We start from the raw sequence: 12,990 nt of genomic DNA, 5'->3' as shown, positions 1-12,990 counted from the left end.
GGGAGTCTGCCTCTCCCCCTGCTCATGCTCTCTTTGTCTCAAATGAATAAATAAAATTTTTCTAAAAAAAAAAAATGATAGATGGGCATTGTTTCAATTCAGGTCGACAAGGATAATTTTGATCATGTGGCACGGGCATAAATGGGCACCTATCTGTCAAGAGTCCTACCTTATCCCATATACAAAAAGTTTGAGGGATTATAAATATAATGGGTAAATTTTAGAATTTTAGATGTTTACGGTTTTGGGATAGAGTTGACCTTAGGACTGAAAATCCAGGGGCGCCTGGATGGCGCAGTCAGTTAAGCGTCTGCCTTCGGCTCGGGTCGTGGTCCTGGGGTCCTGGGATTGAGCCCCACATCGGGCTCCCTGCTCAGCGGAGAGCCTGCTTTTCCCTCTCCCTCTTTCTGCCACTCTTGCCTACTTGTGCTCTATCTCTCGGCAAATAAATAAAATCTTTAAAGCTTTTTTTTTTTAAGATTTTATTTGACAGAGAGAGAGACAGTGAGAGAGGGAACACAAGCAGGGGGAGTAGGAGAGGGAGAAGCAGGCTTCCTGCTGAGTAGGGAGCCCGATGCGGGGCTCGATCCCAGGACTCTGGGATCATGACCCTAGCCGAAGGCAGACACTTAACCGACTGAGCCACCCAGGCGCCCCTAAAATCTTTAGATCTTAAAAAAAAAAAGACTGAAAATCCAAAAGCAACTACAGGAAAAAAAGTAGATTTGGTAATAGACAAACTTAAAAGTGTCTGCATGACAAAAGAGTATAAACAGTCAAAAGGCAAAAGACAAAATGGGAAAACCTTACATATTGATAAGTAGTCAACAAAAATTTATTCAACTAGCCATCAAAACTATAAATTACAAAAGCAAACTAGATTTTTTGCAAAATTCACAGAAATTGTGGAGAACCATTGCCTTCAGTTCTGACGGGGACACTGAACTTTTGTACACTGCTGATGACACTGAAAGTCATCTTTTGTTAAGTAGCTGCCAAAACTTTGTACATAGCCTGGAGAACCCAGTGTACAAAAAGGAAAGTACGTTATTTAATGATAATAAAGACATTTGTAGGAGCAAAGAGGAAAAGCAAGGTGAAGGACAACAGCAGAATGGTTGAACACACTAGTATATCCGTACTGTGTAATGTAATGACCAAATACAGGCAAGGCCTATCTATACATGTTAAAAGGAATTGCTTATATATAGAACGATCCCATTTCTTAGAAATCCCTGTAACAATTTATATGTATGTCTGTGTTTACAGAAGAAGTATCGAAGGATCTATCCCCAACTGTTGATACCTTCAGATGGATGGGATTGAGCTGTAGGAGTGGGGCATAAAGAGTAAATTAACTTTTCTAGATACTTTTGTAGGTTTTGAGGATCCACTTTTATTTGATCAATAAACAATAAAAAGGTAAATTAGGTTTAAAATATAAAGTTCTTATTTTTGCAAGTGAAAAAATGATATTAGCTTAAGTTGATAATTTAAGAAATAGTGGTAGAAGTAAAAACTTAGAATTATGGCAGCAACCACCATAAGAAACAGAAAAGAGGGGGCGGGGTCCTAAGGATGAGATGGCAGGCTTTTAAGCAGAACAAGGCTGCATATTCTTCAAGACAATTGGGCTTACATGCAGTATTGCCCTACAGAAGGGCTTTAAATGCCTTCATGAAGACCACAGTAACCCATATTAAGAAAGCAAAAGCCAAATACATAAAACAAAAATCACACAAGTAACAATTATGTAAGTTGGGTCCCAATAAACTGAAAGCACTTTTTATACTCCCCATCATACCTTTAACACAACTTTTAGGTTATCCTCAAGTAGGAAAGTAGTGACATTCAAATGAGTTAAGGTATAAGAAGTAAAAAGGACCACAAACTTTATTAAAAGTAAAGGTAACATATAATATGTACAGATGGCACATGGTGCCAATTTTATTTGCAGTTATAGTACTCCAACTCATGTTTACAAATTACACCTTTGCCACAGCCTTGGCTAAATCTTGAATTAGTGCAGAATTTAGCTGTGCCAGAGTGCTGATCTTAGCATGCTTAGATGTGGCATACTTGTTCTTGATAGTCTGGAAGAGAAAAGCATAGTAGTTAATGAAGGCAAAGAGGAAAACATTGTTAAGATCCCATGGTGCAGATATTCACTTAAAACATCAAAGACTTAAAAAATAAGCTATGCATCAGGGTGTCTGGGTGGCTCAGTAGGTTAAGCATCGAACTCTTGATTTCGGGTCAGATCATGATCTCAAGGTTGAGATCAAGCCCTGCACCAGGTTATGCACTGGGCGTGGAGCCTGCTTAAGATTCTCTCCCATAAAATAACACGAAATCAGAGATGGAGATAAACTATAAGAGACTCAGAATTTTAGGAAACAAACTGGGGGTTGCTGGAGGGGAGGTAGGTGGGGGGATGGCATAACTGGGTGATGGGCATTAAGAAGGGCATGTGGTGTAATGAGCCCTGAGTGTTACATGCAACTGATGAATCACTGAACTCTACCTCTGAAACTAATAATACAGTATATGTAAATTAATTGAATTTAAATAAAATTTAAAAAAATTCTCTCCTTCTGTACCCACCTCTTCCCATCTCTAACTGCCCCCCCAAAGATTTAAAAAAGGAAAAATAAGCCATGCATTTGCAGTCATGAAATCTTACGTATTTTCACTCTGCACCCTCCCACATCCCCCCACAACATCTACAGTACCCGACTTACCATGTGCTTTGTAAGCCCACGATTCACCATGACTATATTCTTAGCCAGGTGTTGCATAACATTTAGAAGGGATTCTTCAGTGTATGAGAGATAATGCTGTAGAATTGGTGTCTATGGCAACAAAAGTTAATATTAGAAATGCTCAACAATGCTTTTCATAAAATTTCTGTATCTTAGTCAAGAGTAGGGTAGGAAGAGATTCCATAGGACTGATTATAACTGAAATTTAAGATAAATTTAAGATGCCTTCTTCCTCAGCTACTCTTCTTTCATGCTTCTCTAGGACCCTGTATTTAAAAATCTATTATACACGTGCTCAAATTCTTTGACACCAACATTCTCATGCATATTCTACTCCAAGGGCATAGGGTAGCACATGGCAAACAGGAGAAATATTTGGTGAATCAAAGGAGTATGAATGAACTTCTAGCCTGTCATTTGACCTGAGTGTCTTCTTCTATATAGAAAGATGAAATTAGGTAATGAAGTGGGAGTATCCGATGAACACAAGGCAAATAAGATAATCATTTTTAATCATTCTCTCAGTAGATGCTGTATTTTTAGAAACCATTAGAATTGTCCTTTAATGTAAAAAGTCCAGTATTCATGCAAACATCACTTACAATTTAAAAGCTTAGGGTAAACTAAGTCTATGGGACAGAGCTTACCCATTCACCGTTATCAAGAATTTTCAGTGCTAAGCAAAAAGCTCCTGCTGCAATCTGAGAAGGAGGAAAGTGCACCATATCGTAGTCCAACATAGTTAGTTCCATCAGGTATTTGGCCAAAGTATGTTGCTCAACATCAACCTGAAACAAAACCCACAGGTCTCAACTTCGGTCAGGGAATTCTGTATTGGCAATAAGCAGTACGCCTGTACCTATAATTACAAATGTTTGTCTATGAACTCTCAAATGCAATTGCCCATGGAAGGCCTTAATGAAAATATTAATATACACCCTGATTGGAAATAAATAACATTTTTATGTCTTCCTCATGCGGATTTATAAGTCAGCTGAATTAGATCTGCTTGATTAGCAGTATTTCATCATACCATACTAAAAGTTACCAAAGAGATCTGTACCTCTCCAATCTTAGATGCTCTCCGAAGGAAATGCAGGGGTAGAGGGCGGCCCAAACCAAAATTTAAAGATCTTAGAATCTTCATTTCCATCTGTCTGATTTGGTGTTTAGTGTAAGTGTTGTCAGTCACAAAGGCAAAGTCACCAATTTCTGGAGGGTACATTTCTTCATATTTGCTTGCAATAAACATGGCAGTGACACCAACCAGCTGCAGCATCTTCTTGGGCACACAATTATTCTGCAATGGGAATTCCAACTGGATGAACAACTAATACGTACTTGAAAAAGGAGACAACAGAGCTATGAAGGGGACATGTGAAAAACACTCTTATAGCAAAGTCTTAATGACACTACCCCAAGACAAATGTTAGCTGGAAAATTTTTTTTTTTTTTTTTAAGATTTTATTTATTTATTTGAGAGAAAGAGAGCATGAGCAGGATGGAGGGTTAGAGGGAGAGGAATAAACAAACAGACTCCCCGCTGAGCAGGAAGCCCCATGCGGGGCTTGATCCCAAGACTCTGAGATCCATGACCTGAGCCGAAGGCAGATGCTTAACAGACTGAGCCACCCAGGTGCCCCTGAAAAAGTGTTTATGACTCTGCTAGGATCCTGGAAGGGAGAACCCTCAATTACTGAATTATGCTCACCTGCATGAACCGATCAATAATGGAAACAGTCATGTACATGGTCTCCTGCAGTAACCTGAATTTCATTTGAACCTGTACTAGCCAGTCAATAAGGATGGCTCTCATGTTTCCAGTGACTTCACGACCCAGGAGGTATTTTGGTCTGACTGCTTGCTCTTCCTGCAAAAGAATGCTGATTATCCTTTAGAGGCAAGACTCCATGTGACATTTCTGTCCACAAATATTAGTCACCACAGAATAGTAATGCAGAGTTCAGAATCTCTAACAGTGCTCAACTTAATTACTCATACAGTCACTACATATAGCTCTGTCACTGAGGAAGAAAGCAAACCTTAAATAGGACAGTTTGACAGGTTTTTTATTATGCACAGATCTCATTATGTTCAACCTACCATCACTGCTACTTGCCCATACTCTGTACCCACTTCATCCAGACAAAGCTATCATGCCATCATCTTAAATCTTTTCACTTATGATTCTAAACCCAGAACCTAAGCTGTATGAAGTAGGGAAAGCTAGCAGCAGCTACTTCCCAGGTCAGCTGGAACCTGTATGCTACCCACTCTCCTGCTCTAGGATTTAAAACCCCAAAACACTATAGAGAGAAAGAATGAACCATCAAGGACCAGCACATATGCCTGCTGAACCCACTTGGCCAAAGTTATAACTTTATTAAAAAGAAGGCAGAAGAAAACCAAAGTGGAAGCCTGGTCCTGGCAAGGAAGTTTCTATAGGACAATCCTATAGAAAATGGATGCCCAAAAAAGAGAATGCATTATTAACAAACAGTTGGGCAAATTTGATACTGTACAGCTTATTAGCATACAGAATCCTTCCTTGTCTTGGGGTGGGAGACAAATGCCACTAATAGAAAGTTTCAGAAGTGATATGAAATGAAAGAAAACCAAAAACTTTTTTTGAGTATACTCCACTTGGACACAAAGAACAATTTCCCTGGTATCACATGCACATCAGTCACAATGAGCCAAAATGCCTTGTGTTCCTGGTGGTTATTTTTCAGCATATTCTCCATTACCATCTCTCTCCTGCCTCTAATCCTCAAACTCAGAGCTTGGGACTTGTGCACTCCTAACTGTGATAGACATAAGTATATCAACCTATGGACATTTGTTAGAGTTACGGTATTATCCACTGTCACTTTGAACTTTACCTGTTCAAAATGGCAAATACAGATGTCCTTAGTTTGATTACTGACTTGATTTTTGGTACTCTGTGAATGAGAATTTGGAAGTGGAATCTACTGTTAAGAAACACTGTTCACATCCTGCTTGATTTATTGTAAACTGTCAGTGGAAAATGCTTTTTTTTTAAAGATCTTATTTATTTATTTGACAGAGAGAGACACAGCGAGAGAGGGAACACAAGCAGGGGGAGTGGGAGAGGGAGAAGTAGGCTTCCCGCTGAGCAGGGAGCCCAAAGTGGGGCTCGATCCCAGGACCCTGAGATCATGACCTGAGCCAAAGACAGACGCTTAACGACTGAGCCACCCAGGCACCCCGGAAAATGTCTTTAAATAAAGTTAAATGCAGTTTAAAAAAACAAAGATTCTAAAAATAATACAGACCTCAAGTTGTCTCAGATAAGCATAAATATCTTTCACATATTCACTGCAAAGGTTTGGATCAGCTCCATCTTCTGCATCCACATCATTCACTGCAAGAATTACATCAGAGAATGCCTGACACAGATATTCTTCTGCAGGGGCACATCCAGATGTTTCCATTGGGCTTGGAGAGGGAGTATCAACCTTGAAACAGAGAGACTTTTTGAAATAATAGCAAAGAGGAGCATACAATCTAGGAATGAAGGCCCAATTATTGGTACTAACTCAATAGACCAACTGCTAAACAGACATATAATTCATAATTCATTTCCTTAAAGGAAAAGTATCTTTCTTTTCAAATTTATTCAATTTCTCCTTAGGACAAGATTAATACAAAAAGCGAAAAGTCATAACAGACCGAGCAGATTTTAAGTTAGCAGAACCTAAACACCAATGGGTAAAACAGAGAAAAAGCAAAGAAAATCACATTCTAGACTTTCCTCCAAAGGAAATGAGTAAACAATCTGTTTATCAGCATCATGTTAAGTCAATCCAAATGAATGACAGTCTTTAGTCTTTATATCAAAACATGGACTGCTTCTCACTGCCCAGGAAATTCAAGTTCTGTCCTGACTACTAAGGATTAACAAAACTTATTATTTTTTTAAGATCTTATTTATTTGTCAAAGAGAGAGAACACAAGCAGGGGGAGCGGCAGGCAGAGGGAGAAGCAGGCTCCCCGCTGAGCAGGGAGCCCCTTGTGGAACTCGATCTCAAGACCCGGGAATCATGACCTGAGCTGAAGGCAGACGCTTAACCACCCAGGCGTTCCCCAGTTTTTTATTATTATTAGCCATTTCCTTCAAATTCCAGTTACCCCTTTGTTCAAACATTTACTGGCATTTTCTTCTAGTCAAGCTCTGTGTCAAACACTGCCTTTATAGTGTCCTCAAAGGGCTTTGAATTTAGAAGAGAGAAGTAAATGAAATGAGACTGATTCTAGTAACAAGGGTGAGGGTAAGTTAGGCAAAGTTCCAGGAGTTGATACTTGAGCTGCTTTGAAGGATGAAAAGGTTACTGTCTGAAAGAATGAGAGAGCGAGAAAGGCCTGTTTTATTAAGTGGGAGCGCAAAGTCAAGAATCAGTATGGGACTTTCAAGGAAACCTCATGTAGCTCGGCATGGCCAATTAAGAGACTGTGCATGCTCTAGGTTTCATGTGTTATATCCAGAATGTCAATACCAAAGCAATAGCCTCAAATCTCCTATCCTTAGGTATAAGGAGCTGGGCTGAATGACTTTACAGATCATTTTCTCAACTGGTTTTAACTATTATTTGTTTCTTAATTTAAAGATGTAATTGTCTTATTAAGTGATTCATGAAGTGAGCATCATCCCATCTAGCAAGTACAGATGCTCCTTAACTATGTTTTATTTTTTTTTTTTAAGATTTTATTTATTTGAAAGAGTGAGAGTGAGAGAGCACAAGCAGCGGGGGAGCAGCAAAGGGACAGGGAGCAGACTCCTCACTGAGCAGGGAGCCTGATGTGGGGCTCAATCCCAGGACCCTGGGATCATGACCTGAGCTGAAGGTAGATGCTTAACCGACTGAGCCACCCAGGCACCCCCTTAACTACGTTTTAAAAAGTAGAGCTTCATTAAATGCAGTTCATTGTAATTTCAGCAAAGGAGCCCCTTCTATATGCAGTGTTTCTCCTTCACAGGAGTGGATACATTTATGTAACTGATATTTAGTAAGTTCCTAGTTTTAGTTTTTGAGGCTGTTAACTCATCTACTCTCTGAAAAGCTACATTTTCTTTCTGCTTTACACCTTTATTCCAATGTTACAGGATTATTAAACACTCAGTGGCCACATTAGGGATTAAAAGGATTCAAGATAATGTTTCAGTCAATAAATTCCAGTCAGATGGCTTGTACCAAAGACCACAAATTCTTTGGTCCATGCAGCTCTCACTCGACACCATTCTCAAAGGGGTTGGGGGCAGTCTAACAAAATGATGAAGAGCCTAGCTTCTGAAGCCAGATGGCCTGGGTTTACATCCATAGATGCCACTGATTAGATGTGTGATTCTAGAAAAATTACTTAATGCTTCTCTAAGCCATTATCTAAAAGGTAAAGGTAATAATACAAGTAAGAGAGTCCATGTAAAGGTTATGCCAGTTAAAAGCACTTCAAGTGCAGAGCAGAGACCACCTCCTGCTAAGTACTCTATAAATGTTACTAGTATTACTATTTGTTCAAATGCTATCCCATGTATTATAAAACAAGGGGAAAGAAACACCCAAGAGATTGGATGGAGAAAGGCAGAGTAAATTTACCAAAATAGGCTCAGGCGAAAGTTTTTCTTCTTTAACAGGCTCAGGTTCTGGCTCTGGTTCTGGCACAGGCTCAGGCACAGGCTCAGGTGCCTTTTCCAGAGGTTTAGGTATTTTTTTAGCAATAACTTTTCCAGGAACCAAAGTTTTTGCTTCCTGTGGATGAAAGGACGAAAATGAAATGTTTCCCCACCAAGGGTCACAGCTATAGAGTGGACTCTTACAGAGAGAGAGAAGTGGGCTCAGGAAGATAGTTACCTTTTTCAGAGGCAGTTTGGCCTGTGGTTGTTCGCTGACTTTGTTACCAATGTCTCCGAGAGCCGTTCTCGGCCTCAGCCCGGGTTTGGAGGCCGCAGTCGTGGCCAGAGGCACGCGCTTTGCCCCTGCCATACTGATCTTCGCCTTATTTTCAACATTAACTTTTGTGTTCTGAAAGAAACAAGACCACTTTCAGGGCCGGCCCAACCAGCCACGTTAGAGTTAAGGCAAGGGTCAGTGAAGGTGGGGCAAGAGAGAGGCTCTCAGAAGAAAAGCTGGCTGTAAAAATTGGGTTCCGAAAGGAAACCGGGGTTCCAGGATCCACGCTTCGGCTGTGACAAGCCCATTTCTTCCCAGAACCTCTTCACTCACCTACTGAGGGGCTGCCGGCTTAGTCCCCGGCGACTCTGAACTCTAATTTACATTTGAAAGGAAATCGGATAAAGCCTCCAAAGGCAGGCACCTTCTCTCCGGGAAGGGGGACACGCGGTTGGTGGGAGCTCATTCAGCGGCCCTCTACCACATTTTAAAAGAGGGTTCCTGTCGACCCTCCACCGCCGTCGCCCCTCGCGCCAAACTTTCATCCAAGGACGGCCCCGTCCTCTTCCTTTCTCCGCGGGGCCCCCAAACGCCCCCACCGTGCCAGGGACCTACCGATCCCCCCCATCCTCCTCTCCAAATCGCTGCCTTAGTCCACTCGGGGAATGCGGGGGAGGGGGGGTGCTCCGGCAAGGGACCGAGGACGAGAGGACGCGCAGCGAGCGAGGAAGGCCGCGTCTGCTCACCCTGGTGACCCGGAGGGCCATGGCTTCGTCTTCACCAGGCAGCTGCTCAGTGGGGAGAAGCAGAGCGCGGGAGCCACCAAAGAGCCGGGGACCTGAAGCCACCGCAGATCAACAGCCGTTCCTCCGCAGCACGCCGGGAGGAGCCGGGCCGGCCTCAGGTTTAAACCCCGCACTGCTCCCTCCTTATTGGTCAGTTCGTGGCACTCGCTCCCTTCCCATTGGCGGCTGCCTGTTCCTCCGAGAATGCGTTTCCTGGGCGACCCTGCGGAGACGTTCGAGAGCGGGCGGGGCCAGGCCTTTGCTCCCGGGGCAGCTGTGCGGCCAGCTGGGGAGGCGAGCCGGAGGTGCGTGACCCACCTGCGGGGGGGGGCCGGGGAGGTGTTGCTGGTGCGCTGCGGGAGCTAACCGGGGGCATGGCTGGTGTCCCTGCGGCGGGGGACAGTGAGCGGCCTGAGTTTGAGAACCTGAGCAGCAGTTACGGCTCTAGTCCCACTTAATTGTTACACAGTTCCCTCTTTGCTGTGGCATGTAGCAGGAAAGGCTTTTATGTACATTCTTTCATTTGACTATTCAGCAGCCCTCTGGGTGAAGGGCCTGAAGCTCAGAGAGGCTTTCAGTGACTTTCCCAAAGTCACAAATTCGTAACATGGGAAATAAACTTCCCTAATGTTTCCACAACACTAATGGTCTGTTAAAAATATTGTCACCTTCTTAATCTGCCCGATTACTTTAATCGAATTGCTTCCCAGAGCCAATCTTTTGTTTTAGCTGTTTATTTGAAAATAATTTCAAACTTAGGGAAGTTGCAAACAAAAATATTACAAGGAATACATGTATACCTTTTGCCCAGATTCAAGTATCCTTAACATATTACCTCTTTTGCTTTACCATTAGATCTATGTCTAACTGTATATAAAAATTTTCTTCCTGAAACATTGAAGGATAAGTTATATATATTTATGGCCCTTGATCCCTTAATTCTTTGGAGTGTATTTCCTAAGAAAAAGGTGTATTCTCCTACATAACCGCAATAGTTATTAACTTCATAAGTTTACATTATTACAATATTTCATGCAGTCTAGTTTATATTCCAGTTGTTAGTTGATCTGATAAGGTCCCTTAATAGTATTTTCTCTTCCCAGGACGGGATGCAGTCTAGGGCCAGATGTTACATTTAGCTTCCTTTAATCTGGAAGAGTTTCCACAGCTTTTCCTACAATGCATAGGATAGCTCCCACCCTCCCAAGTACACACATAATTTATCCAGCCCAAAATGTCAATAGTCTGGACATGCCAAACTTGAGAAATCCTGCCAACTATGTACATACCTATAGACTCATTTCTATTCAGTATGCTAGTTTTTGACGCTTACTTAGCATAAGTATCATGGATCACCTCCTTTCTTTATGATACTTAAAATTTTGGGGTGCCTGGGTGGCTCAGTCGGTTAAGCATCTGCCTTTGGCTCAGGTCATGATCCCAGGGTCCTGGGACTGAGCTCCATGCCGGGCACCCCGCTCAGGGGAGAGCTTGCTTTTCTCCCACTGCTGCTCCCCCTGCTTGTGCTCTCTCTCTGTCAAATAAATAAATAATCTTTAAAAAACAAAAACTTATGTGACTTTCTCCTCAGTGAGCTACTCAATGTGAAGTCAATGAACTCAATGTTCTCTCTTCTGGCCAAATTAATAGGGCTAACTACATGCCAGGCCCTGTGCTAAGTGCTAGGAATCTAGCTTTGAATGAAACGGAGAAGATCCTCACTTTCACAAAACTTATATTCCAGTAGGAGAAAAGAGAAACAAAACAGGTAAACAAGTAAGTGAAATAGAAATAAAATAAAAAATTAAAAAAAAAAAAAGCCAGATACTACTAAGGGCTAGGCAGAGAATGAAAAGAAGTGATGTAGAGAGTAACTTGTGTAGCTACCTTAGACTTGGTGGTCAGGGATAGTCTGAGAAGGTGATGTAACTCCTAGGTTAAGCCGGGGCTTAAATGTCAAGAAAGAGAACATTCCCGATAGAGGAAATAGCCTGTGAAAACCCCATGATAGGAATGAGTTTGTCATGTTCAGAAAAGCCAATATGGCTAGAGTATAGGGGACAGAGTAGAAGTGAGATTGAAGAAATTGGAAAGAATAAGTTTATACAAGTCCTTATAAACCAAGGGGTTTGAGTCTGGGTTACGTAAGTACATCAGAAGTCTTTGGGGGTTTCAAGGTGTGGCATAATCCATCTTTCAAAAAGATGACCTTAGTTACTGTGGAGAGAATGTATGTAGGTGGGGGGGAGGAAGAGGAAGAGGAGGAGGAGGAAGGAGAAGAGCAGCTGGAGGAGACTTCAAGAGGCTATAGTAGTTGGCTAGGCAAAAAGATGATGGCTTGGTTGGTACTAGTAGCACTAAACAGAAACGGATGGCTTCTGAATAAATTTTGGAGGTAGGTTTGCTGGGTCTTGATGGCTTGCATACTTGGGAGTGAGAGAAAATGGAATCAAGGGTAACTCCCAGGTTTTGGCCTGAGTAACTAAAACAGACATAGATGAGCAGCTTTTAGTGGGTAGCAGGTTGTGGGTAGGAGATTAAGAATTCTGCTATATTTGGAAGGCTTAACGATATGCAGAAGAGGTCCACTAGGCAGACTCAGGGTGGGAGCTAGACGGCTGTAGATGGTATTTAAATCCTGACAAGGAGGAGATCATCTAGAGAAGGAATGTAAAGAAGCCTACATGCCAGGAGCAAGCCCTGGGGCCCTCCATATTTAAAGACTGAACGAAATGGGAGAAGCCTGTTAAGAAAATTGGGCAATAAGATCAGAGAGGTAGGAGATCAAACAGTGGTGTCTCAGAAAAGAGGTGATGTTTCACTGAGGGAACAGCGGTTTACCATGACCGACTAAAAATACATATTGTCTCTGTTTCTCCTCGAAGACAGTAAAGGGATTTTTAAAAATGCGTAACTCTCAAAGATAGGTGAGGAGACACTAAAGACAACATTTTGGAAGCAGGAAAGCCGATCGAAAAGTGGTGATAGAAGGAGCAGACAGCCCAAGAAAGTTGAAATCTAAGCTGGCAGTGGAAAACCAGAAAGCAAACCGATTCTGGCTTTAGACTCCAGCACGTTTCAGGAATTGGAGGTACCAGGAGCCTATAAAATCGATGGTGTAGGTGGAGCTGAAAACAGAATTTGTTGCTTCTCTCCTGCACATCTGAGTGTAGTGAGGGTGCAGCCTCTTTCTGGTCCCAGCTGATGACTGGAGGTTTATGTTCAGGGATGCCGAACTAAAGGAACTCTGGATTCAGATACCAGGCAAGCTGGGAGAGGAGGAAATAAAATTCTTCGATACCAAATGGCGAGTCCTTCAGTTCCTTTCTTCCACTCAGTCCCCTAAATGCAGGTAGCTGAACTTAATACCCTCCAAAATAAGATAAGAACATGCTTCTCTGGCAATGGACCAGCCCCAGAGAAAAGTCTCAAAAACACTGATGGTTAGGGTAGCCAAAGAAATGGTTGGGTCAACCTGAAAGCAATGCTCACTACTTGGCCAACTTGCACACTGACTCTGAACTTTTTTTTTTA

The 12,990-nt window shown here is 42.1% G+C and overlaps 1 protein-coding gene across 2 annotated transcripts; it reads right to left on the bottom strand.

The window, feature by feature from the left end:
• Positions 1–763: 763 nt before the first annotated feature.
• On the bottom strand, positions 764–9,577 carry CCNB1 (cyclin B1). 2 transcript variants are annotated; one of them, XM_027605747.2, is made up of 9 exons: positions 9,418–9,575; positions 8,633–8,803; positions 8,378–8,530; positions 6,059–6,241; positions 4,474–4,632; positions 3,826–4,062; positions 3,410–3,550; positions 2,742–2,852; positions 764–2,093 (listed from the first exon to the last, which is right to left on the bottom strand). In XM_027605747.2, the coding sequence occupies exons 1-9, from the start codon at positions 9,436–9,438 to the stop codon at positions 1,986–1,988; spliced, it is 1,284 nt and encodes a 427-aa protein (XP_027461548.1). In that variant the 5' UTR covers positions 9,439–9,575; the 3' UTR covers positions 764–1,985. The 2 variants fall into 2 exon arrangements, with proteins under 2 accessions (XP_027461548.1, XP_027461549.1); XM_027605748.2 differs by lacking the exon at positions 4,474–4,632 and having other exon boundaries at positions 1,986–2,093; positions 9,418–9,577.
• Between the last annotated feature and the right edge of the window lie 3,413 nt (positions 9,578–12,990).

This window comes from Zalophus californianus, chromosome 5, assembly GCF_009762305.2.
Source record: "Zalophus californianus isolate mZalCal1 chromosome 5, mZalCal1.pri.v2, whole genome shotgun sequence".
Taxonomy (NCBI): Eukaryota; Metazoa; Chordata; class Mammalia; order Carnivora; family Otariidae; genus Zalophus; species Zalophus californianus.
The sequence above is the reverse complement of the archived record's forward strand: the minus strand, read 5'-3'. Positions and strand labels throughout refer to the sequence as shown.